Genomic DNA, 20,908 nt, shown 5'->3' with positions numbered 1-20,908 from the left:
GCTTTCAGACCTTCAAGGGTTGTTCCTCACTTCCACCTCAGTCCTTGGTCACTCTCCGCCAGGACGGGTGTGAACCTTCCCCGCAATATGCATGCGACTGCAACTGTTGCCACAGCGTCATCCGACGAAAGGAAAGCCACTACCCAAGTGCAGACAACCTGTCCACACACGCTGCAGCAAGCTCTTGAAGCTGCCCGAACCGGCTTTGATCAGCTCGACGGCATCCTCCGCAGCTTGATCCCCTCTCGCTAGTCCTTCTCGAAGGTTGCAGTCGATGCCATGGAAGAACCTCTGATGAGAACCTCCCCGGCCCCCTCGCTTCGGAGACACATGACGAGGTGGATCTACATGGCGGTTTTCATATCCATGGCATGGACTTTGTGCAGGAATACATCCGGTCTCTCACGGTAAGTGTCCCCAATGTGATCATCGCTCTTTGCTGAATCCATCCACGCTACTGTACTTCATGCCTCTGTGGCGCCCATATCCTCAGCAGCCACGAAAGCGACAAGCTGCCGTACTGATTGACCGCCCACCGCTCGCTGCCACCGCATATAACTTCCGCATGCCTCAACCCTCACACTTCGTGTCCTAGGCTCGAACCGCTCCTTCAACCGTCGTCTCTCGTGGAGAGATACTGCTCATCCTTCTCGGACAATATGAGGTCGTCTCTTCTTTCCAGTTTGCTCCTTGCTCCTTGTCTTGCCGTAGCCCAGTCATCAACAACAGCATCTCGGGCATCAAGCTCGACCACAGCTGCGGCACAGTTCACAGTTCCCTCAGAAGCGGACACTGGGGTCACGCTCCTCCCAAATATTGAAGATCCATCGGCGCCGAATGCCCAACTGGAATGCCCCGGGTATACCGCCACAGGCGTGAGGACTTCTTCAACCGGCCTAACAGCTCAATTGACCTTGAATGGGACTGCGTGCAACGTCTACGGCACCGATGTCCGCGACCTGGACTTGACAGTAGAGTATCAAACCTCTTCCCGACTTCACGTCAACATTCGACCTTCCCACATCACGTCCCAAAACCAGAGCTGGTACCTGCTATCGACAGACTACGTCCCAGCGGCGACTCAAGGCAGAGGTTCCATGACCACAAGCGACCTGACATTCTCTTGGACGAATTCGCCCAGAACTGGATTCGGGTTCAACGTGACTCGCAACAGCACCGGTGATGTGCTTTTCTCGACTACAGGCACGAAACTGGTCTTTGAGAACCAGTTCATCGAGCTGGTGACGCATCTAGACGAGGGCTACAATCTGTACGGCCTTGGGGAAGTCATTCACGGCTTGAGACTCGGCGATAACTTCACTAGGACGATCTACGCTGCCGATGTCGGGGACCCGATCGATAGGAATCTTTATGGTAGCCACCCATTTTATTTACAGACCAAGTATTTCGAAGTGGGAGATGACAATAGCACAACATTGGTGACGGAGCAGGTCAACACAACTGATACTGGCAAATATACCTCGTCCACTCACGGCGTGTATTTCCGGAACGCCCATGGCATGGAGGTCGTCCTGCACCCGACGAATGTCACATGGAGGACCTTGGGAGGCAGCATTGACCTGTACTTCTTTTCCGGGCCGACACAACCAGAAGTGACACAGCAGTACCAAAGTGTCATCGGCCTCCCAGCGTTGCAGAGCTACTGGGCTTTCGGTTTCCACCAATGTAGATGGGGCTATGAGAACTGGACCGTCACAGAAGATGTCGTCAACAACTACGAGCGGTTCGGCATTCCTCTTGAGACCATCTGGAACGACATCGACTACATGTTCCAGTATCGGGATTTCGACAACGACCCTGTTCGCTTCAATTATTCCGACGGAACCACATTCTTGCAACGCCTACACGATAGGGGCCAGCATTATGTGCCAATCATTGACGCCGCAATCTATGTCCCAGACCCGACGAATGCAAGTGACGCATACGCACCCTTCAATGATGGAAACGATACGAACTCGTTCCTTCGGAATCCGGACGGATCGCTTTACATTGGAGCGGTCTGGCCAGGTTACACCGTCTTTCCTGACTGGCTGCAGCCATCTGCCCACGCATGGTGGAAGAACCAACTTGTCACATATCATCAGAAGCTCCCCATTGACGGTGCGTGGATTGATATGAACGAGGTCTCTTCATTCTGCGTTGGAAGCTGTGGGACAGGGAACCTCACCCTGAACCCCGTTCATCCACCGTTCAAACTCCCCGGCGAGCCTGGAAACGTCGTCTACGACTACCCAGAAGGCTTCAACCTCACCAATGCAACTGCAGCCGCTTCTGCTTCCTCGGCATCTCAGGCTCAAGCGACACCCACAACTACCCCCACGGGCACCGCTACGGCTGCAACCTCATCATCCTCGTCATCTTCGACAAGCTACCTCCGATCCACGCCAACCCCAGGTCTGAGCAACCGCAACATCAATTATCCCCCATACGTGATCAATCACGTTCAAGGAAACCATGACTTGGCAGTCCACGCCGTCTCGCCGAATGCCACCCACCACAATGGCGTCGTCGAGTACGACGTGCACAACCTCTACGGCCACCAAATCCTGCAAGCGACCTATGCCGGCTTGCTGGCCGCCATTCCTGACAAGAGACCATTTATCATCGGACGTTCTACGTTCCCCGGCAGTGGGACCGTGGCTGGACATTGGGGTGGCGACAACAACTCCAAGTTTCTGTACATGTATTTTTCAATTCCCCAGGCCCTGTCGTTTTCCCTCTTTGGCATCCCTATGTTCGGTGTTGGTGAGTTTCCCTTCGAAATTGGATCATCCGTTCAACAGTTCAACAGTACAAATCGATGCTAACGATGCTGCCAGACACGTGCGGCTTTAACGGCAACTCGGACGAAGAACTCTGCAACAGATGGATGCAATTGTCAGCCTTCTTCCCATTCTATCGGAATCACAACGTCCTAAGTGCGAATCCTCAAGAGGCATACGTCTGGGCAAGTGTCATTGATGCGACCAAAACGGCCATGAACGTTCGTTTCCAGCTCTTGCCCTATCTCTATACACTGTTCTATTACGCGCACACTCGTGGAGACACCGTCATGAGGGCTCTCGCTTGGGAATTCCCCAACGACCCATCCCTCGCGAATGCGGATCGACAATTCTTCCTCGGGCCGTCCATCCTGGTGACCCCCGTACTCACCCAAGGAGCCACATCGGTCAACGGCGTCTTCCCAGGCCTCGTCGAAGGCACCGACACATACTACGACTGGTACAACAAATCACCCATTGCTGTTCCGAACACCAAGAACACCACGATTGCCGCACCATTGGGACATATCCCGGTCTTCATCCGAGGCGGGACTATCCTTGCGACGCAGCAGATGGCCATGACAACTCGGGACGCAAGAAACACATCCTGGTCGATCATCGTGGCGCCAGGTATTGACGGCTCCGCCACTGGCTCATTGTACCTCGACGACGGAGAATCTCTTGCACCCAACGCCACTAAGCTGGTCAGTCTGACAAGCTCATCCGCCAGCAACGGAACACTGAGCATCAAGGTCGCCGTGTCTGGGAACTTCACAGGCCTAGATCTGCCCTTGGCGAATGTCACGTTCCTGGGCGTCCAGAGTGCTCCCTCGGGCAATGGTGTTTCCATCAACGGCCAGAACGTGGGCAATGGTACGTACGATGCGGCGGCCAAGACGTTCAGTATTGCGAATCTTGCAAACGCACTTGGTGGGACGGCATGGGGTGGGAACTGGACCTTGTCCGTGTGAGGAAATGAGTTTCTTCCTACATAGGCTCGATAGTACCTAATTCCATGGCTCGCTACGCTCTGCAAGAGTTCAGTAATTATACAGTTCCTGAACGAATCATGAAATCCCGCCAGAGAGGACAGAATGGGCGAACTCGCTCGGCACAGATTGCATGAGTTTTCATACTGCACTGCCCTGTACTGTGATCTGTAGTCTGGAGTTAGCATCGTCGCAGTGTATCTAGCTCCATCATTCCCTCCCTCCCTCTCTCTCTCTACTTAGCTGTCTACCGAACTTTATCAGCCAGCACACAACCCCCCAGGTCCCCTACCGCAATTTAGGAGGCAATGCAGTACTGTAGATGACAATTCCCTCGTCCTTGTCGATGCTAGACTTCCTCCCTCCCTGCCTCCCTTTCTTCCTTGCCCTTCCCCCGCGGAGAAAAGAACACTGTGGCAGCTGACGAGGACGGACGCCTGTTTGCGCGTGCGCGGCATATGTGGCATATGTGGCATTTTTGTATTATCATCATCCATCAGTGGTCGATCTAGCCACATTCCGATTTCCACCGTCCTCGAGAGAGCTCTATTCGATCCACATTGCGTTCAGACTATTGTAGATCCTACGGACGGGGTTTACGGCGGTGGGTGGCGGCCAATGTTTGAATCAAGCCAAGCCCGAGTGGCCGACACGGCACGCCTTGGTCCGGAGCCTAGAGTAAGAAGAGGATTGCCGTGAGATACTGTAGCATGTCACGGGCAGACTTCCAAGCGAATGCACGAATGCAACGAGGTCGGGGAGGATATAAGTAAGTGAGCGACCGGCAGTTGACATGGAAAAAGACTCTGGGATCGCAGTCTGCTTGGCATAGTCATGAAAACAGTACGAGAGCAGCCTCGTCAAGACGGAAAATGGGCGGGTGTCCTCGTATTTTGTACTCTCGAAGCTGCGTGTCTTGACTGCCAGAGGAACATGTCCGTGGCAGAGTCCCTTATTGTTCTCGACTAGATGCCAACGGACGGCTGCGGCGTTGCTCAAAGAGTTCTTGTTGAGGCCGTGAGCATTCAACTTCAGCTCGACACTGGACCATGCCAGACCTTTCTAACTCATGAATGTCTTGACTTGAGCAGCCAACCGTACCAGTACATCTCGTGCCTGGTATCAAGACCCGGAGTTGTTGTACGCCATGTGCTTTTTTTTGTCGGGTTTAAGGCGCGAATCCGATCTTCGATCCTTTGCATATGTTGACTTCCTCTAGGAGGGTTGCTTTTTCAGCCACACTCTCGAAACGTTGGGCCCAGAGCTCCTCACCCACACATCTTAGGGTGTCAATCATGCATCCATTCACTGGGTTGAGCAGTGCCCCAGGGTGTTTGGTGCTTTTGTAGCACCTCCCCGGCCGGCGAATCGCTTGGGCATTTCGATAACCTCGACATCTAGATCATCGCTGCTGTCGTCTGAACCAGCCGAAGAAGTGTCGTTGAAGGCTTCTGCTTCTGTCCCCATGGGTTTGGTGGTGGCTGCGATCGCAGGCGCAGGAGCCAGCACTGTGGCATTCTTTCGTCCCTCCAACTCGTCCAATCTCGCCCGCTGAGCTCTGACAATGTTCAACATCTCTTTTTCCACGACGTTCGACATCTGCTCCATCTGAAGGAGTTGCGCCCTAGCCAAATCGATGATAGTTTCCCTCGCAGCGGTGAGCAGCACAGCCATTTCCGTCGGCTGACTACCTTCATCCCGTTCCAAGGCGTTGATGACACGTTCCAGGCGGAAAACCGGAAGAGATTCTCGCAGTCTCTTGACAGCATTGGCTTCGACTTCAACGCGGCGTTTGAAGGCTTCTGCCCCGTCCTCATCGCGTTTCCGCTTTCGAGATCTGTCGGCGGCGGCTAGAACAATCAAATTAGCTGAGTGACCTTGGTATTGACTAAGATCGAGATGTCCATTCACCAGCTTGCATTCCCTCGATGGCTCGTGCTGTCTGCTGTTCCATCTCCTTCTTGACCTTCTTCTTCTTCTCCTTGCGCATGTCTTCTTCCACTTGCATATGGGTCTTTCTTGTCACTCTTGTCTTGGCGACATCCTCTTGATTCTCCTTGTCCTTGTGCTTCGACCTTTTCTTCTTCTTGTCCCTCCCCTCTTTCTGGCCTGGGGTGGGGGTCTCGTCGCGAATAGTGTCGTCACTCTTCCCGGTAGCCTCCTCCTCCTCCTCATCGAGCATTACAGTACTGAAAGATGAGGGATGACGTTGGGCATTGTTTTTAAAGGCAGCCACCCGCTGGTATACAAGGCGGGGGTCGATGTTAGGGTCGTGAGGAACGCCGATGACGGTACCAGAACGTGGCGTCGACTTGTTTCCCGTGGTCTTTTCTCCGGAGAACGCAGGTGACAATAGGGTGGGTTTTGAGATGGATGCAGGTCCAACCGACTGGGCTCGTTTGGCTAGTCTTGCTTGATGAGCCCATGGGTCGGTTTTCGTGAGATCAACGTAGTCCGTCCGAGAGTCGACCTTCTGTGGAGTGACGCTCGAAGCTCGTGGACGATGCTTGCGGTTCTTGTCTCTGCCCATTTCGTTGCAAGGAGAGCGACACCGTGGCACCTGTGAGATATCCAAGTCAAGAAAAGGTTGGATGTTAGACGATTGATTTGTGATCGGTTTAGTCAAGTAGGGAAGTAGAGAGAAGAATCGAAGAAGAGGTTGAAGTCACTGGTGAATTTTGCTTCACTCTCGCCCAACCCGCTTTGTGGCTGGCGAGGAAAGAGCACACCGCGGAGCTCACTGATGGGTCAAGATGCAATGAGGTGAAGGTGAAAGCCAGGCAGGAGAGGACGCCAGTACACGATCATTGGCCGTGACTTCATTGAAGCCTCTGCCGGATCGTCTAGAAAGTCTCTCTTCCTGTCTGAAGAAACAATGTAGGGAAACCATGGTTTGGTAACAGCATCACTGCAAACCTTGAATTGCCCACGTGTCTTCCATGGGTGCTCATTTGTGGTCATTAGCACTGTCTATACATACCCGCAACCAGATGGGTAGATGGAAGCTTTCATCTGCCTTGAAATGCCAGGCATTGTTTCCCGGCCAGCTGAGCAATCTTCTCGTCAAACAGCTAGCATTTCCCTTACAACCCCCTTTGTGTCATTCTGTCCGGCCTTCGCGTTCTCGACTTTCCCCCAATTCGCCCAGATCTCAGCCTTCATCTCCTTCAGTCGGTGGTGCATTCTTAACAGATCATTCATGTCCTTATCGTCACGATCTTTCTCGTCTATTTGGCCCAGTCTAATGTGCAACTCCTTGTAGCGTTTGTAATATTTTTGGAATCGCCTGGCCTCTTCAATAATGGCATCGCGGTTCACATTTTGTTTCTCGGGGCTGGAGGAGCGTTCAGAGTCACTGCGTACTGGGCCGGCGGGGCGCTGAAGAGCAGGATGTTCGCCGTTAGTCAGAGGCTTCAGGTGAGCGGATCGAGGGAGAGGAAGAGGGTCTTGTTGTTGTTGTTGCTGCTGCTGCTGCTGCTGCGGTTGCTGCTGCTGGCGTTTCGCAGGGCGTTCATCTTCAGCCGAGCCCGTCTTGCGCTTGGCCGCACTTGGACCTGGACTTCTGCCGCGAGATACGTTGCGACTCTTGTCAGAGATCACTGGAGAGTACTTGTTACCTGCTCTTGTTTGAGGCATGTCTGAACCGGACGGTGGGGAGGAAGGCGCTGATGACTGGTTGGATGCTTTGCTGGAGCTGGAATTGTCAACATCAGTCGACGTTGTGGGAGGAGATGATCCAAGAGGAGACGGTTTTTGCGGCGAGCTGTCGTGCCGTGGCCGTGGTGAGATGCGGGAGCCCGAACTCTCCGTTCTGTGATGCTGGGATTGAGGTTTCAGCGACGTTGACGAGTTAGTGACGCCGGACTGATGTTGATCGTTCCCGCTGTTATTGCTGCTGGATGATGACACACTCGAAAGCGAAGGCTTATGTACAGGTTTCTTCGCAGAGGCAGTTAGCACTGGCGACCTGTTCGATTTCAGCTGGTCGTGCTCTGATTTCCGCTTCACAGTCAAGCTGGTCTTTGGGATAGCAGCGGCGTCTTGCTTCTTTGGCTTGGCCAGGACAGTATCCGCCGCTTCAGCTTCCTCATCGGAATCCACGATGCGCTCCGAAGACTTGAATTTGGTGTCTTGTCTCGCAAGTTTTGAGCCTTTATCTTTGGCCTTCGAATTCACTCCCGCCTCACTCTTTCCAAGAGGCTTTGAGACGGCCACTTTGTCTTTGCGAACTTTTTCTACGACCGCCGCTTCTTTGCTCTTCTTTGATCGGATGTTGGTACGTTCTCGATCAGAATCATTCTTGTTCTCGTTGGCGTCTTCACCTGGCTTTGGAGTGGCATGACTGGGGACTGGTCTGTCGAAATTGAGCTTTGACAGGATCTTGCCCTTTCCTCGCTCTTCTGGAGGAAGCAACAGCTGCCAAAGGGGGTCTCTCTTCTCCACCCGGGTCCTGTCGTACGCTTGGATGGCATGGTCTATGGCGGCCTGTCTGTCTTCTTTTGACCTGTAGGGAAATTCCCAAACATCAAGTTCCCGGTAAATCTTCTCTTTCAGCTCTCTCCTGCCATCTTCTACTTTTGATTCCCACGACACCTTGTCGATCAATTTGTCAATGTCATCTTGGGTGGCGTGGAGCTGGTCACGGAGAGCTTTCGATGTCATAGGTCGGACAGCGAGGAGATGCACCAAGGGGATCCGAACAGCGTCCAGTCTTATCCGGTCTTTTGGGGACAACCCCCCTCCAAGAGGAGCAGAAGTCGGCCCCAGTCTAGGAGAATACGAGGTGCTTAGGAAAGGGCTGCTCGGGGAGGACCTGTTCAAGCTGCCCAGGAAGTGTTCCTTTCTCAAAGCCGTGCCTTGTGCCAGTAGAGGTGATGGCTTGATGGCTTTTTTGGCTCCATGCCCCGTGCCCTCTTTCAAGCTAGTCTCATTCGACGCTCGCTCTTCTTGAATCGATTTGAGTGTGCTTTCCAGTGTTGCTAGTGCCCCGTCGGCTCTTGCAGTATCTTCCTCGGCCTTCCGCACCTCCAGCCTATGGCTCGCCTTCCCGGTAAAGTAGAGGGGGCTGGTGTTCCCGGTGGACTTTGTGAAGATCTCGGAGGGGAAGGAGTCAACGCTGCTTTCTAGGGATATGGTCTTCTTTCCGAACCGAACCACTGGCTTCTTGCCGCATTGGAGTCGGACTTGCTCGTTATTCGTGAGAGCTCGGAGGATATCTTTGGTCACAGACTCGACCAAGTCCAGGCGAATCACTGGTGTCGAGTGTTTACTGTTTGGGTCATGTTGGGATTCGTGTCGGACAACAACCCCTTCCGGGGATATATTGAACGGGGCCATAATGTACGAAAGGAAGGATGGGTTTCGCTAACGTAGGGATATCAGGTGTTGGTGTAGGCGGACCATTCCTCGTATTGGAGAATTCACAGGACGGAGTCAAGGCAAGATGGACGTCAATGAGCGTCGGCTCGCTGCTGCACAGTCGTGACAGCCACTGGCAGGCGCCTTCATGACACTAGAATAGCACGGGACAAGGGAAGTGAATGCCAGTGAAGTCGGACAAAAGGTGACTGTGGTGAAGGAACAAAGCACCCGTTCGGCAGAAACAAGGTCGAGGTCGAGGGTCGAAGGCGAGGACAAAGGCAGGACAAAGGCATGCTGACGGTTATTGGAGGGCTAAGCTGTGGAGAGGGGGAAGTGGAAGCGATCTTGGAAGCACGCGGTTCGGACTGTGGAACCGCCCACTGCGATTTGCTTGTGCGGGCAAGAAAGTCCGCACGGGAAACGGTGCACTGCTATCAAGCCTCGACTTGGCTGGGCCGCCTGAGAAACAGCGAGGTCCTAGGGAAGCCAACAACACCCTAGGCCCGTCCCAAGGCAGTTGACGAACCGGGGTACGAAGCCATTAAGCCCATCTTCGGCAATTCTGGGGCCGCTGAATGGCTGCCCACTTGTAGGCGCGAGCCACATTCTTCGGGTCTACTCCCGCAGTAGCTAGACTGCCGCCTTTCCGGGGCTCTTCTGGTTGTCATTTGGCGCTGTGTCAGCACGGGAACAGCGAGTGAAGAGGTTCATTCATCACGCGCAGGCATCAGCTCTGCGTGAGCCAGCCATTTGGGAGAGTCGGCCTAGTTCCGGCACTGCAACCCCGTCCTTGGCTCGATAGCGAGAAGAGCTCGAAAATAGATCAGAAGTGCCTGCACTTGGAAGAAGCATGGAGGGTGTTTCAGGACCATGGCAGCGGCTGGGCTCAGCTTGTAGAGTTTTGGAATCCCGAGCCCGACCGAGCAAAGGGGTTTGAAACAGCGAAACCCAGAGATTTGAGTGGATGGAGGGATCCGGCGGGCATGAATCGGCAACGGTTCGCCACTGACGACTTTCGCCTGTGTACCAAAGCTGAAAGAGTCTTGAATCCGCTGGAGGTACAGCCAGACGTCAACGTTTCACGGGCAACGTGTCAGGACCTGAGTGTACATGTCGACAGTGCATATAATCTAATGCTGCATTCGATGTCATACCAGTCGATCAAACGAAGTAGACGCCGGTACGGAGTACCAGACTTGATACTCAAAAGGTGCGCCGTGCTCTGAAACGTACGGGCTGCAAATATGAGCAACCCCGTCGTCCTGATCAAGAGAGGCTACTTCCTCTTGTGTCGGGTTCCGGTCTACGGCGAGGACGGATAGAACCGCAGGATGCACCGCCGGGCCCACGCCCACCACCCAGAGTGACCAAACACAAAGACATTTTGTAAGATCTTACTATGGACACGCTGACGGGCTGTATCCTGCGTTCATGCACGTAACCCCTTGCCTACCTTGAATCGATAGTGCAGACACCAGAGGATCAGGAACATCTGATGTTGTTCAAGAGTCTCATGGAGATTCGTGGGATCCCGGACATTTCTGACGCACTGTATTCGGTACCTGAAATGTCAGGTTGAACTACAGGACAAACAGACATGGGACCCCTTGGTTGCGCCCGGAAGGCAAATCTTCCTGCACGAAACTCTGGCGGCTCTCTCCAATTTCCGTCCTGGAGTACTCGTATTACGGCGTGGCTCGATGCTCGAAATTCAGCAGCAGATGGTGATATCATTGGAGAAGTTACGACGACGAATGCTCCTGCGTCGAATGGATGCTGATGGGGTGCTTACCGGGGAGCAGACACAACGAGGCGTTATTAATAACGCTGTTGCATTTCCTCCGTCACCCTGCAGCAGCATGCGCACGAGCAAGGCAGACCTTCTCCAGAGAACATAGCACACTAGCTCATTATTTCCGGCGCCAAGCCCGGAATATCTCAAGTTCCGTGATCCGGGATGATGCGGGGCCGTGACTCTGCCACATAGTCAGGCGCTTAGGCTGCGTGGCTGCGCCAAATTTCTCATCTCGGGTTTGCGCGCCTCATTTAGCCCAGACTCTGGAGAAAGCCTGTCGCATGCAGCCTCGTCGACGAGCATGCTCTAAGAGCAGACACCGCAGCAGGATTCCGACATCAATGAAAAGGCAGTGTGCCTTCCGCGGTCAAAATGTCTCTTGGTAAGCCCGTCATTGTGTATTCGACATCAGTTGAAGCTCAGATCATTGAGAATACTAACTCGGCATCTTCCATTAGACGAGCGGGTTCTCGAGCAAGTGGCCAGCAATGGCGAGATGGACTAGTATGCCCGTTCCTCCTCTCCTGACGTGACACGGCAACTAAGATTGCCACAGTGAGAAGTGGCCGTCCATCATCGAACCGCTCCTCCAGCGATTGAACCAGGTTGTATATACCGAATTCCCCATGCCACGACCATATCCCGTTGTCAATCGACCTGCGCCGTCTTCACCGACCCAAACACAGCCTCCAACTCTGCGAGACTCTAATCCAGTATCTCAAACGCCATCGACTCCTGCTCGCAACCTCCCGCCTGTGCCACCATTCCCAAACTCATCCGCTACCACGACCAGCCATGTTCCCGACTCTCTGCCCCCCTCACAAGATCCACCAATTGACATCGTCAACGAGCTTCCAGCCCTATTGCTCCAGATTCTCAACAGCGTGACGTATAACCTCCGCTCCTCTTTCTCCAAAAGACCGCCTCACACGATCCAGCGCCTCGCCGAACTCATATTATACCCTACGACGCACTACAAAACACTTCCTGCGTGGTTGCGCGCGATAGATAGAGTCGTCAGCGTCAGCAGCCCTGCGGACATCTTTCCCCTCTCTGAGACCCCGGCCCTCGTGAACGGAGTAAATGGCGACGGTGGAGGAGGAATCCTTTGGAGCAATAGCGATATAAGAAACGGCTACGATAGTGCCTCTCTAGGCAGCGACGAGAGTCTCGGCGGAGCACTCCTCACACCTATACCATGGTTACGGAACGGGGGCCCCGGCAGCGAAGACTCCAGTGAAGATTCCGGACTTCTGGACTCAAATGCTAGTGCGAGCACCGATGGCTTGGAAGACCCATTGGCAATGCCAGTCACACGAATGAATGGAGATACCCTCGTTCCTGAACGGCCGGACGGAGCTGTGACGCAAGGGGAGCTGATTCGGCTAGAGCAAGAGGCGGGCGTCGTGCCTGTGACGCGGAATCCTCCCGATACCCACGTGAGCGGCACGTCGGAGGAGAATTCGCTGCCCGAAGACGCAGACATGGTGCCCCATGCGCGCGGACCTGATCTGGTGGGCTCAGTCGACATGGGTCGTGTCGACGGTCAAGATGTCGAACTTCGCATTGGCAGTCCGCCGGGCGAGGATGGCAAGCGGGAGACTGATGCAAATGATGCACAGACTGTCCTACCTGGAAATGTCCCAACTATTGGACCAGCTGGAGACTCGAAGACATCCTCCAGCGGAGCAGCATCCACGGCCGATACGGAGGACTTTGAAATCGTGCTCAAAGACGCAGTTGGAGATGGTGACTCGGAAGCAATGCAATTAGACGACACGGATACGAAAGCGCAAGACATTCAACGTCAACAGCCATCAGATGATCAGGATGTGGATATAGTCCTCGTTGACGCAGACGGGAAGACCGAAGACGAGAACTCAGGGGAGAACAAAGGCCCCTGATGCTGCCGGAGTGGGTGCCGTAGACCAAGGCATGACATCCGCGAAGCCTGGCACAGGATCTAACATCAAAGCAAGCTCCGAAATGGTCTATTGTTGCTACCCAAGCCGAAGCCGAAGACTCAGTGTTTCATCCCTTTCGTACAACAAAAGCATGCTCAATGCTCCTCCTCACCCATCGTCCCAAGCCGGACATACGAGCCTCGCACAGCACGCTATGGCCTCTATCACCTCGCAACTGTCATCTTTGTCGAGTATACTACGCATTCCCTCCAAGATCATGGCACAACCTTGCACGGTCGAGGACTTCCGTTCCACGAGGTCGTGCCGACGTGTTACTTATGCTGTGATGGCCAGGAACACGGATTAGCGAGATGGAGTTGATGAGGCAGAAGATCCCTTTCTGTCCTGAACTGTGCCGAACAGCAAGTTGGTCATTGGCATCCCGGTGGTAAATTCTAGCAAGTCTAGGCTTCCGCGCTCCCGGGAGAAATGAGGTCTTGGTGCGTACCACGGATCGCTCTGGTTGAGCACAGCATGTCTTCCGACTGTGAACTTTGCCTCGGTGTCGCGTATGCAATGATGGCGATGATGACATGGTTGCTCGCAGGAAAGATCATTTGATTAGCTGAACGGTAGATGGCGGATCCGCCGATCCTCGGAGATCTCCCAGGTTCAGTTGGCAAGTATGAAGGTCTGACCACATGCCAAGGTCTGGAGATTTGGTAGGAAGATCCTTAGAAGTCGGATCCTTGAATGTCGGCAAGGCAGTCGTCGAAGGAGCAGGATAGTGAAGTAATCCGCAGCTTTCAACCACGATGCGGCGGGGCTCGAGAAGCGAGCCGGATTCCACGAGAATTGCATTGTGCAGTTCCGATACCAAGATGTATGCTGGGACCACGATGTGAAATCGAGATCGGAAGCAATAGAATGATGATAGGGGAAGTCGAGCCACACCTGCAACGACCAAGGTTGATGTCATCGGGTCCAGGAAGCCGACTTCTTGGGTGTGACGGGAGGCCAGGGATCAGCTCGAAGGAGGCTTGGAAACCACCTTCGGGTGGCCCAGTCGGGGTACTTTTAACTGATACCTTATCTCATGTCGAGCCCGCCGAGCTAGACTGTTTAATGGTCGGACGCCCATGAGGATTAGGACTCGAAGCCTTGACTGTTGTTTCCTCTGCAGTCTCGTTTGCTGCTGCAGTGGCCTCTGCGCCGTTGTCGTCTGCACCATCCACAGCTGCCAGACTGTTCCTCTTCTTCTTCTCCCTCTTGGCCCAGCGGAGTCCACATGCATTGCACAAAGTCTTTGGCCCATTAGGCCCTTTCCGCCACTCGGGACTATCGAGCGTACCGCAATCGGTGCAGACATATTCGTCCGCGGATTTGACTTTTTTGTGCTTTTTGTCCATGTAAGAATACCGCGAGTCGGCTTTGTCGATAGGAATGTGGATTCCCGCGTCCCCGCGGATGAGAGCCGGTGACGTGCCGCCGGTCGAGATGCCGTGTGAACGTTCGCCTTCACGGTAACGCAGACCTGTCAGCATCTCGATAGAGTCAACGTGCGAGGAGCCTTCGTAGCGGGCCATTTTGTCGCGGATGCTATCTGGACGCGCAGAGGCGTTGGCTTCATCCAGAGCTTCCCGAGTTAAGGCGATGTTGGAGACGGTCGGTTTGGCGGGCGGTGGCATGCTTCCATACTCCGGGTAAGCGGGTGTAGAGTTCAGCGACGGTGAACGCGGCGGTAGGTCCGCTGAATTTGAGGATGTACGGGACTGAACACCAGATGCTTGTTTGTGGTAGTGTTCATGCAACCCGTCCGCATCTTCGGCTTCCTCGCGCTTCAGCGCGGCAATCCTGGCTTGTAGTCGGACATTCTCGATCTTGTGCTCCAAAAAGGAATCGAGCAATTCTGAGTTTCGTGTCGGATAAGGCCTTGCCATCATAAAGAAGCCCCGACAGTAGCCTGCGCGTCCGACTGGGGGCCCGCTCTGCTCAAGCAGTGTAGCCTCATTGGTGAGATGTGGATGGCCATGGCATTCAAAGATGCAGTACTTGTCTTCAGCGGTGCGGAAGCGATGAAAGAAACGCAGAGCGTTCCCAGTGGCGATGCTCTCGTTGAACTCTCGAATGTACAAAGAAGAGTCGTCTGGGTGGACAAATTCAGACACTGATTTTCCTATCAGGTCTTGTGGGTTGTACCCTGTGAGCTGTCTGGCCGAGGGCGACACGTAGAGGATCCGACCGTCGGGAGTCAAAATGTACATCAAGTCTTTGAGCTCTTCGACCACACGCTGGGACCAGTTTCGTCTCTTGGTGAATTCGGTCAGCGTACTCGTGCTAGTCGGATAGTGTGTGTTCTGAAGGGCAAAGTCAGTTGGTAAGGGGCCAGCACCGACGCCATTTGCGGGCGTGTTACTTTCAGGGGTTTCAGATTTGCTCGGAGGATCAGGCATCAAGCTTGGCTGAGCGGACTCCATCTGATCGAAACCTGGAGGCGGCATCGAGGTCAGATCGAGAGACATCGCAGGATCGTAGACGGCCATGTCGGGATTCGTGACGAGCGACGCATCCAACAGGCCTGGTTGGAGGCTGAATGTGGGATCCAACATGGGACTGGGGTCGGTCTGGAACGTGCCCATTATGCAAGGTCAAGCCGAATGGCTGTGGGTCCCAGGATCGTATTGTCGGCTGTGTGCAGCCTTTTCGTGACCTGCCAATTCGATAACCAACAGTTCGTCGGTGTCTGCGCCAAGGGGACCTTGCTGGAGGCAGACACCGTGCTTGAACCAACGAAAGAGCCGAGCAGGCTTGGTTGAAAGCGAAACTGGCAATAGAGGGCCGAAAACGCACGGCGTACACGTACAAGCGTAGCACAACGGAAAACTCAGCCGGAGGACCGTGCGAGCGAATAATCGGATACGACGGCGATGACTCGATCGAAAGTCTGATAGTTGCGTGGACGACGGGATCAAGATCTGGCGATGACAACTGATCTCTCGATTGCCACGTGACCGTACGGTGAGGTGGTTGCGCAGAGCAGCAGAATACGGTGGGACAGTCGCTTTCGAGCAGCAGAACGCGCCGACGCGCTAAATTCAAATGACGCAGGCAGCCACGCCTCACCTGCCGAGTTTGCTCCACGCATTCCTCCATCTTGATATGAGGCGACGATCAAGCCGCGGACGGTCACAGTGCATTATCTGCTTTATAGTCCGTACTTGGCTTGGAACGAGAAGTCGACCTCCGGATTGACATGCGCCAACACTCCACTCCCTTGTCTTTGATCATCTCATCCGCGTCTCCTTGAGCCCCCGTCGCCCCTTTCCGATGACCGCTTCTGGCGTGTCCATCGATGCCTGAGCAGCTGCTCTCCTTTTCTCTCTTCGGCCAAGATGTCACGACTCCATCAATTGAAGGTACAAGGTATCCGCTCCTTTGACAACAGAGGCACCGGGCAGTACATCAGATTTGAGACGCCATTGACTCTCATCGTCGGCCAGAATGGCTCTGGCAAGACTACCATCATCGAATGCCTCAAATATGCCTTTACTGGAATGCAGCCTCCGAATACCAAAGGCGGCGCCTTTGTGCATGACCCCAAGCTGAACAGCGAAACTCAGGTCAAGGCCCTGGTTGCAGCCTCCTTCAGGTCGGCCGACGGCTCAGTTATTACTGTCACTCGACGCCTGGAGCTGAAAGTGGGAAGATCCAGGCGTGAGTTTCAAACCTTGGAAGCGTCGCTCTCTGTGAGTAGGCGGGGTGAGAAAACTTCCCTATCGTCCCGGGTGGCCAACTTGGACGTCATCCTTCCGCAGTATCTTGGCGTGTCCACGGCGGTTATTGACAATGTCATCTTCTGCCATCAAGACGAAAGCTTTTGGCCCCTCAGTGAGCCAGGCACTCTGAAGAAGAAATTCGACGAGATCTTCGAGGCACAAAAATACACAAAGGCGATTGCCAATATAAAAGACATCCAGAAGAAGCAGAAGATAGAACTCGACAAGTACAAGATCCTGGAGGACCAAGCCAAGGTCGACAAAGACAGAGCAATCAAAACTCAAAAAAGAAAAGACAAGCTCGCGGAAGACGTTGATGGACTGCGGAAAAAGAGTGAGGATTTGGAGAGACGAATTTCGCATGCTCGAAAGATGGCAGATGAGACATGGAGGAAAGCAGAGGAATATGCCAAGATTCTCGGAACGCTTGAGGGAAAACGCATCGAGGCCCAAGGCAAACAGTCTACCATTGACGACCTTGAGAGGCATCTCGAAGAAGTCAATGAGACTGATGAGTGGCTACAAACCACTCTAGAGCAATTTGATGCTCGACAGGAAGAATTGCAGGACGAGGTGCGCAAGAAGAAGGGAGATTACCTCGAGCAAGAAGATCAGATGAAAGCGCTCAGCAAACAGCGGGAGGGGAAAGTGAGACTAAAGGGCAAATATGAAGAAGAACAGGACGCACATGAGAGACAACTCGCGCGACGAAAGGAAATGGTCAGGGAAGTCGCCGCTAAACATCACATCCGTGAGTACGAGTATCTTGACGACGAGAGTCAAGTGGGCGATTTCTTGCTCAAGATCAGAAAAATCTCGAAGCAGAAAAAGGACACCCTCGATCGAGAGAAACATGAACATACCGCACAGCGACGAGACGCTCAATCATATGTGAATAAATTGACTGAGCGGAAATCCGCACTCCGGGACCAGAGAGCGAGCGCAAGAAAGCAGATGGACTCGAACGACCGAGAAGCTGGAGAGTTCCAGCGGAAAGTCGATCAGATTGCATTCGACGAGGGGAACAAAGCTGTGGCCGAGTCAAGGTTTGAGACCCTCGCCAAAGAGCTCGAGAGGGCTCGTGAGGCTGCAGAAGCGGCTGCTTGGGACGACAAGCTTCAGAACGCAAACGCAGAGCTCCGACAACATGAGGAAGTCAGTTCCAAGTTACGCGCCGAGTTGGTCCAGTCGACAAAGAAGGCTGCGGAATTGGCAAGATTGTCCCATCTCAAGCAAGAGTTGAAGGAGCGACAGAAGCGCCTGGAGACTCTGATGGCTGCTCACCGGGATAACATTTCCACTCTTCTCGGTAGTGATCAGCAATGGGCTGCTCATAGTGTCGAAGAGGTCCATCGGGAGGTCCTGAGAGGCGCGGCAAATGAGGCTCAAGTTGCGGAGCGCAAGAGAGACGGGATAAGCCGGGATTTGGAGCAGCTGCAGTTCAAGCAGAACACTGTCCGTAGAGATCTCTCCCGCAAGAAGGCTGACGCGAGCAAGTGCGATACGCAGATCCGCGCTGTGGTCGAACAAGGTGCTGAAGCATATGATGAGGCACTCGAACAGGCCCAGAAAAGTGTGGATGAAGCCAGAGTCAACAGTTCAGGTTGGAGTGGACTGCACGACTATTTCCAAAGTGTCCTAGAGGCAGCGGGTCATGAGCACAAGCCAGCTTGCAGGACGTGCATGCGGGCCTTTGCGCCTAACAGCGAAGCCTTGGCCAAATTTCAACAACGCATTCGAAACTACATCTCGGATACGGAACAGAAGGCAAAGCAGTTCGATCCCTCTGCAGCCGAAGCCGACTACAAGCGGGTCCTTGATCTGGGCGTAGTCCGCGACACCTGGAAGAAGCTTGTTGAATCTGAAATCCCGGCAGCAGAAAAGGAACTGCGAGACCTCGATTCAGAGCGACAATCTTTGATTTCAAAGCTGGAGCATCATGACAAGGCAGTCCTACAGAGCCAGCGAGTCAAGCGAGATCTTGAGTCAATCAGCCAGACGGTCGCATCCATCGGTCAATGCAGTGTGGAAATCGGGAATCTGGATGGCCAGGTTGAAGAGCTTACCGCCAAAAAGAGCCAGCAAATGGCCGGGCGGACCTTGGAAGAGATTCAAGAGGAGCTCAACACCACCGCTCAAAACATCCGAGGCGCCCAAAATGTCATCACTCGGTTGAGAAACGAGCAAGAACAATCTCGAACAAGCATCTCCAGCATGGAGCTCGAGTTACGCGATCTCAAGAGCAAATTGGAAAACATTGGGTTCCAACTCGAGAAGAAGGCTTCTCTGGCTGCCCGGGTGAAAGAATTCCGTGCTATGAACGAAAAACAGAAAGATATCATGGAAACTCTCACCAAGGAAATAGAGGAATTAGACCCTCAGATCTCGACGGCTCAGGCCAAGTACGACGACATTGATCGGCGTGCCGCCGCCCAAGAACGAGAATTGTCGGACGAGCTGTCCCGGCTGGGTGACAGCATCAACAATCTTGATATTCTCAACGACCAGATCCAATCCTACCTTGATCGGGATTGTCCGAATCAGCTGGCACGAGTCGATCGAGAACTGAAGGATATGGAGCGTGAATTCGATAGTCTTCAGAACGAGCAGAAACGACTCACTAGCGAGATCAACAAGATCAACGACCGGATCAAAGACGGAGAGACCACCCGGAGACGCTACTCTGACATTCTTCGGCATCGGCAAGAGACGCGGGCTCTTGCTCGTCTTCGGGAGGAGATCGAAGAGCTCGAAAGTCACAACGCCGAGGTCGATCGCAATCGGTTTCAGCAGGAGTCGCAGAAGTATAGCATGGAGTACAACAAACTCACAGCGCTGCAGGCGGGGGTGATGGGCGAAATGAAGTCAATGGACGTCCAGCTCAAGCAAATCTTAGAAGAGTATCATCAAGACCTGAGAGACGCACCCCAGCGGTACAAAGAGGCACACATCAAGGTCGAGGCCACCAAGGCGGCTGTGGAGGACCTGGGACGCTACGGAGGAGCTTTGGACAAGGCGATCATGAAATACCATGGCCTCAAGATGGACGAGATCAACGCCATCATCGAGGAGCTCTGGCGCAAGACGTATCGCGGGACCGATGTCGACACCATCATGATCAAAGCGGAGAACGAGCAGGCGCGAAGCAATCGATCGTACAATTACCGTGTCGTCATGGTCAAGCGTGGGGCGGAAATGGACATGCGAGGACGCTGCAGCGCTGGCCAGAAGGTCCTCGCCAGCATCATTATTCGATTGGCATTGGCGGAGTGTTTCAGCTCCAGTTGTGGATTGATTGCGCTGGACGAGCCGACCACGAATCTCGACCGCGAGAACATTGAAAGTCTGGCGCAGTCGCTGAAGGAGATCATCGAATACCGACAACAACAGAAGAACTTCCAGCTGATTGTGATCACGCATGACGAAGACTTCTTGCGGCAGATGGAATGTTCCAAATTCACAGGGACGTATTATCGGGTTTCGAGAGATGCGGCGCAGAACTCGGTCATTGAGCGACAGAGCATCGCCGAAGTCTTGTAGGCGTTGCTGCGTTGCAGGGCTCAAGTTGTCAGCTGTTCAGGCAAGGCCAGCACGTGGATTTAGAGTGTCGGGCTGGAAGCCACATTGGCGGCTGGGGGCTGGCATTGGCTGGCCGACGGCGCCATGGCTGACTCTGCAAGGGACCATCGCCCAGGTACCAGGGGCGCCTGGTGGAGGTTCATCACACTGGGTGGGTAAGCGAGGCATTCATTGCTCCGAGCAACACGAGCGGCAGGATCTGCCACTGTCAACTGGAACTCGACGTAGAGCTGTAATTGTCCTTTGCCTGAATGCCTCTGTCCTACCTCGGCTTGAGTTGTTCAAGCAAATAACGCAAATGCTGCGAAGCATGTTGTACGAGTAGCAGCAGCGTTGCGGTCACCCGACACGGGCCTGCGGGTTCGCGGGTTCGCCCAGTATGAACCGAATTGCGCGGTGGTGGTTGGTTGTGACGGGGCAGCGATGACGAATCTGAGAAACAGGTGAACAACAGGTGAACAACAAGTGAACAAACACAGCTCACTGTGGGCATCGCCTCCGCCTTGCTTCCCAGTTCGCACTGATCTTCAGCGTCGATTACTTGAAATGATAGCTAACCTTCTTAGCTGCACCCACTTGGAACTCTCCTCGCTGTCCTCTTGGTCGTTGCTGCGGCACTCTTTTGAGCGGTCAATGGTCACGGGTCTCAGGTGAACCTTTGTCTGGCCTCGTCTTCTCCCTTCCTCCCTTCGGTGCTTCCCCACAAGCATCACCCTCAAGG

General features: G+C 53.9%; 6 protein-coding genes across 6 annotated transcripts; 3 read left to right on the top strand and 3 right to left on the bottom strand.

Annotated features, from left to right (window-relative positions):
* Window positions 1–659: 659 nt before the first annotated feature.
* Window positions 660–3,754, top strand: G647_09069 (uncharacterized protein; the record flags this gene model as incomplete). Its single annotated transcript, XM_008733374.1, has 2 exons — window positions 660–2,766; window positions 2,841–3,754. 2 exons carry the CDS (start codon window positions 660–662, stop codon window positions 3,752–3,754), a joined length of 3,021 nt encoding a protein of 1,006 aa, XP_008731596.1.
* Window positions 3,755–5,077: 1,323 nt separating this feature from the next.
* On the bottom strand, window positions 5,078–6,302 carry G647_09068 (uncharacterized protein; the record flags this gene model as incomplete). The annotated part of the gene is made up of 2 exons (XM_008733373.1): window positions 5,078–5,622; window positions 5,684–6,302. The coding sequence occupies 2 exons, from the start codon at window positions 6,300–6,302 to the stop codon at window positions 5,078–5,080; spliced, it is 1,164 nt and encodes a 387-aa protein (XP_008731595.1).
* A 533-nt stretch (window positions 6,303–6,835) lies between these two features.
* G647_09067 (uncharacterized protein) lies at window positions 6,836–9,109 on the bottom strand (the record flags this gene model as incomplete). Its single annotated transcript, XM_008733372.1, has 1 exon — window positions 6,836–9,109. The coding sequence occupies one exon, from the start codon at window positions 9,107–9,109 to the stop codon at window positions 6,836–6,838; it is 2,274 nt and encodes a 757-aa protein (XP_008731594.1).
* Window positions 9,110–11,300: 2,191 nt separating this feature from the next.
* Window positions 11,301–12,832, top strand: G647_09066 (uncharacterized protein; the record flags this gene model as incomplete). The annotated part of the gene is made up of 3 exons (XM_008733371.1): window positions 11,301–11,310; window positions 11,387–11,432; window positions 11,485–12,832. 3 exons carry the CDS (start codon window positions 11,301–11,303, stop codon window positions 12,830–12,832), a joined length of 1,404 nt encoding a protein of 467 aa, XP_008731593.1.
* Window positions 12,833–13,926: 1,094 nt separating this feature from the next.
* Window positions 13,927–15,471, bottom strand: G647_09065 (uncharacterized protein; the record flags this gene model as incomplete). Its single annotated transcript, XM_008733370.1, has 1 exon — window positions 13,927–15,471. The coding sequence occupies one exon, from the start codon at window positions 15,469–15,471 to the stop codon at window positions 13,927–13,929; it is 1,545 nt and encodes a 514-aa protein (XP_008731592.1).
* Window positions 15,472–16,224: 753 nt separating this feature from the next.
* Window positions 16,225–20,148, top strand: G647_09064 (uncharacterized protein; the record flags this gene model as incomplete). Its single annotated transcript, XM_008733369.1, has 1 exon — window positions 16,225–20,148. One exon carries the CDS (start codon window positions 16,225–16,227, stop codon window positions 20,146–20,148), a length of 3,924 nt encoding a protein of 1,307 aa, XP_008731591.1.
* Window positions 20,149–20,908: the final 760 nt, after the last annotated feature.

The sequence above is a fragment of the Cladophialophora carrionii genome (genome assembly GCF_000365165.1).
Source record: "Cladophialophora carrionii CBS 160.54 unplaced genomic scaffold supercont1.8, whole genome shotgun sequence".
Taxonomy (NCBI): Eukaryota; Fungi; Ascomycota; class Eurotiomycetes; order Chaetothyriales; family Herpotrichiellaceae; genus Cladophialophora; species Cladophialophora carrionii.
This window is presented reverse-complemented; position numbering and strand designations above follow the sequence as displayed.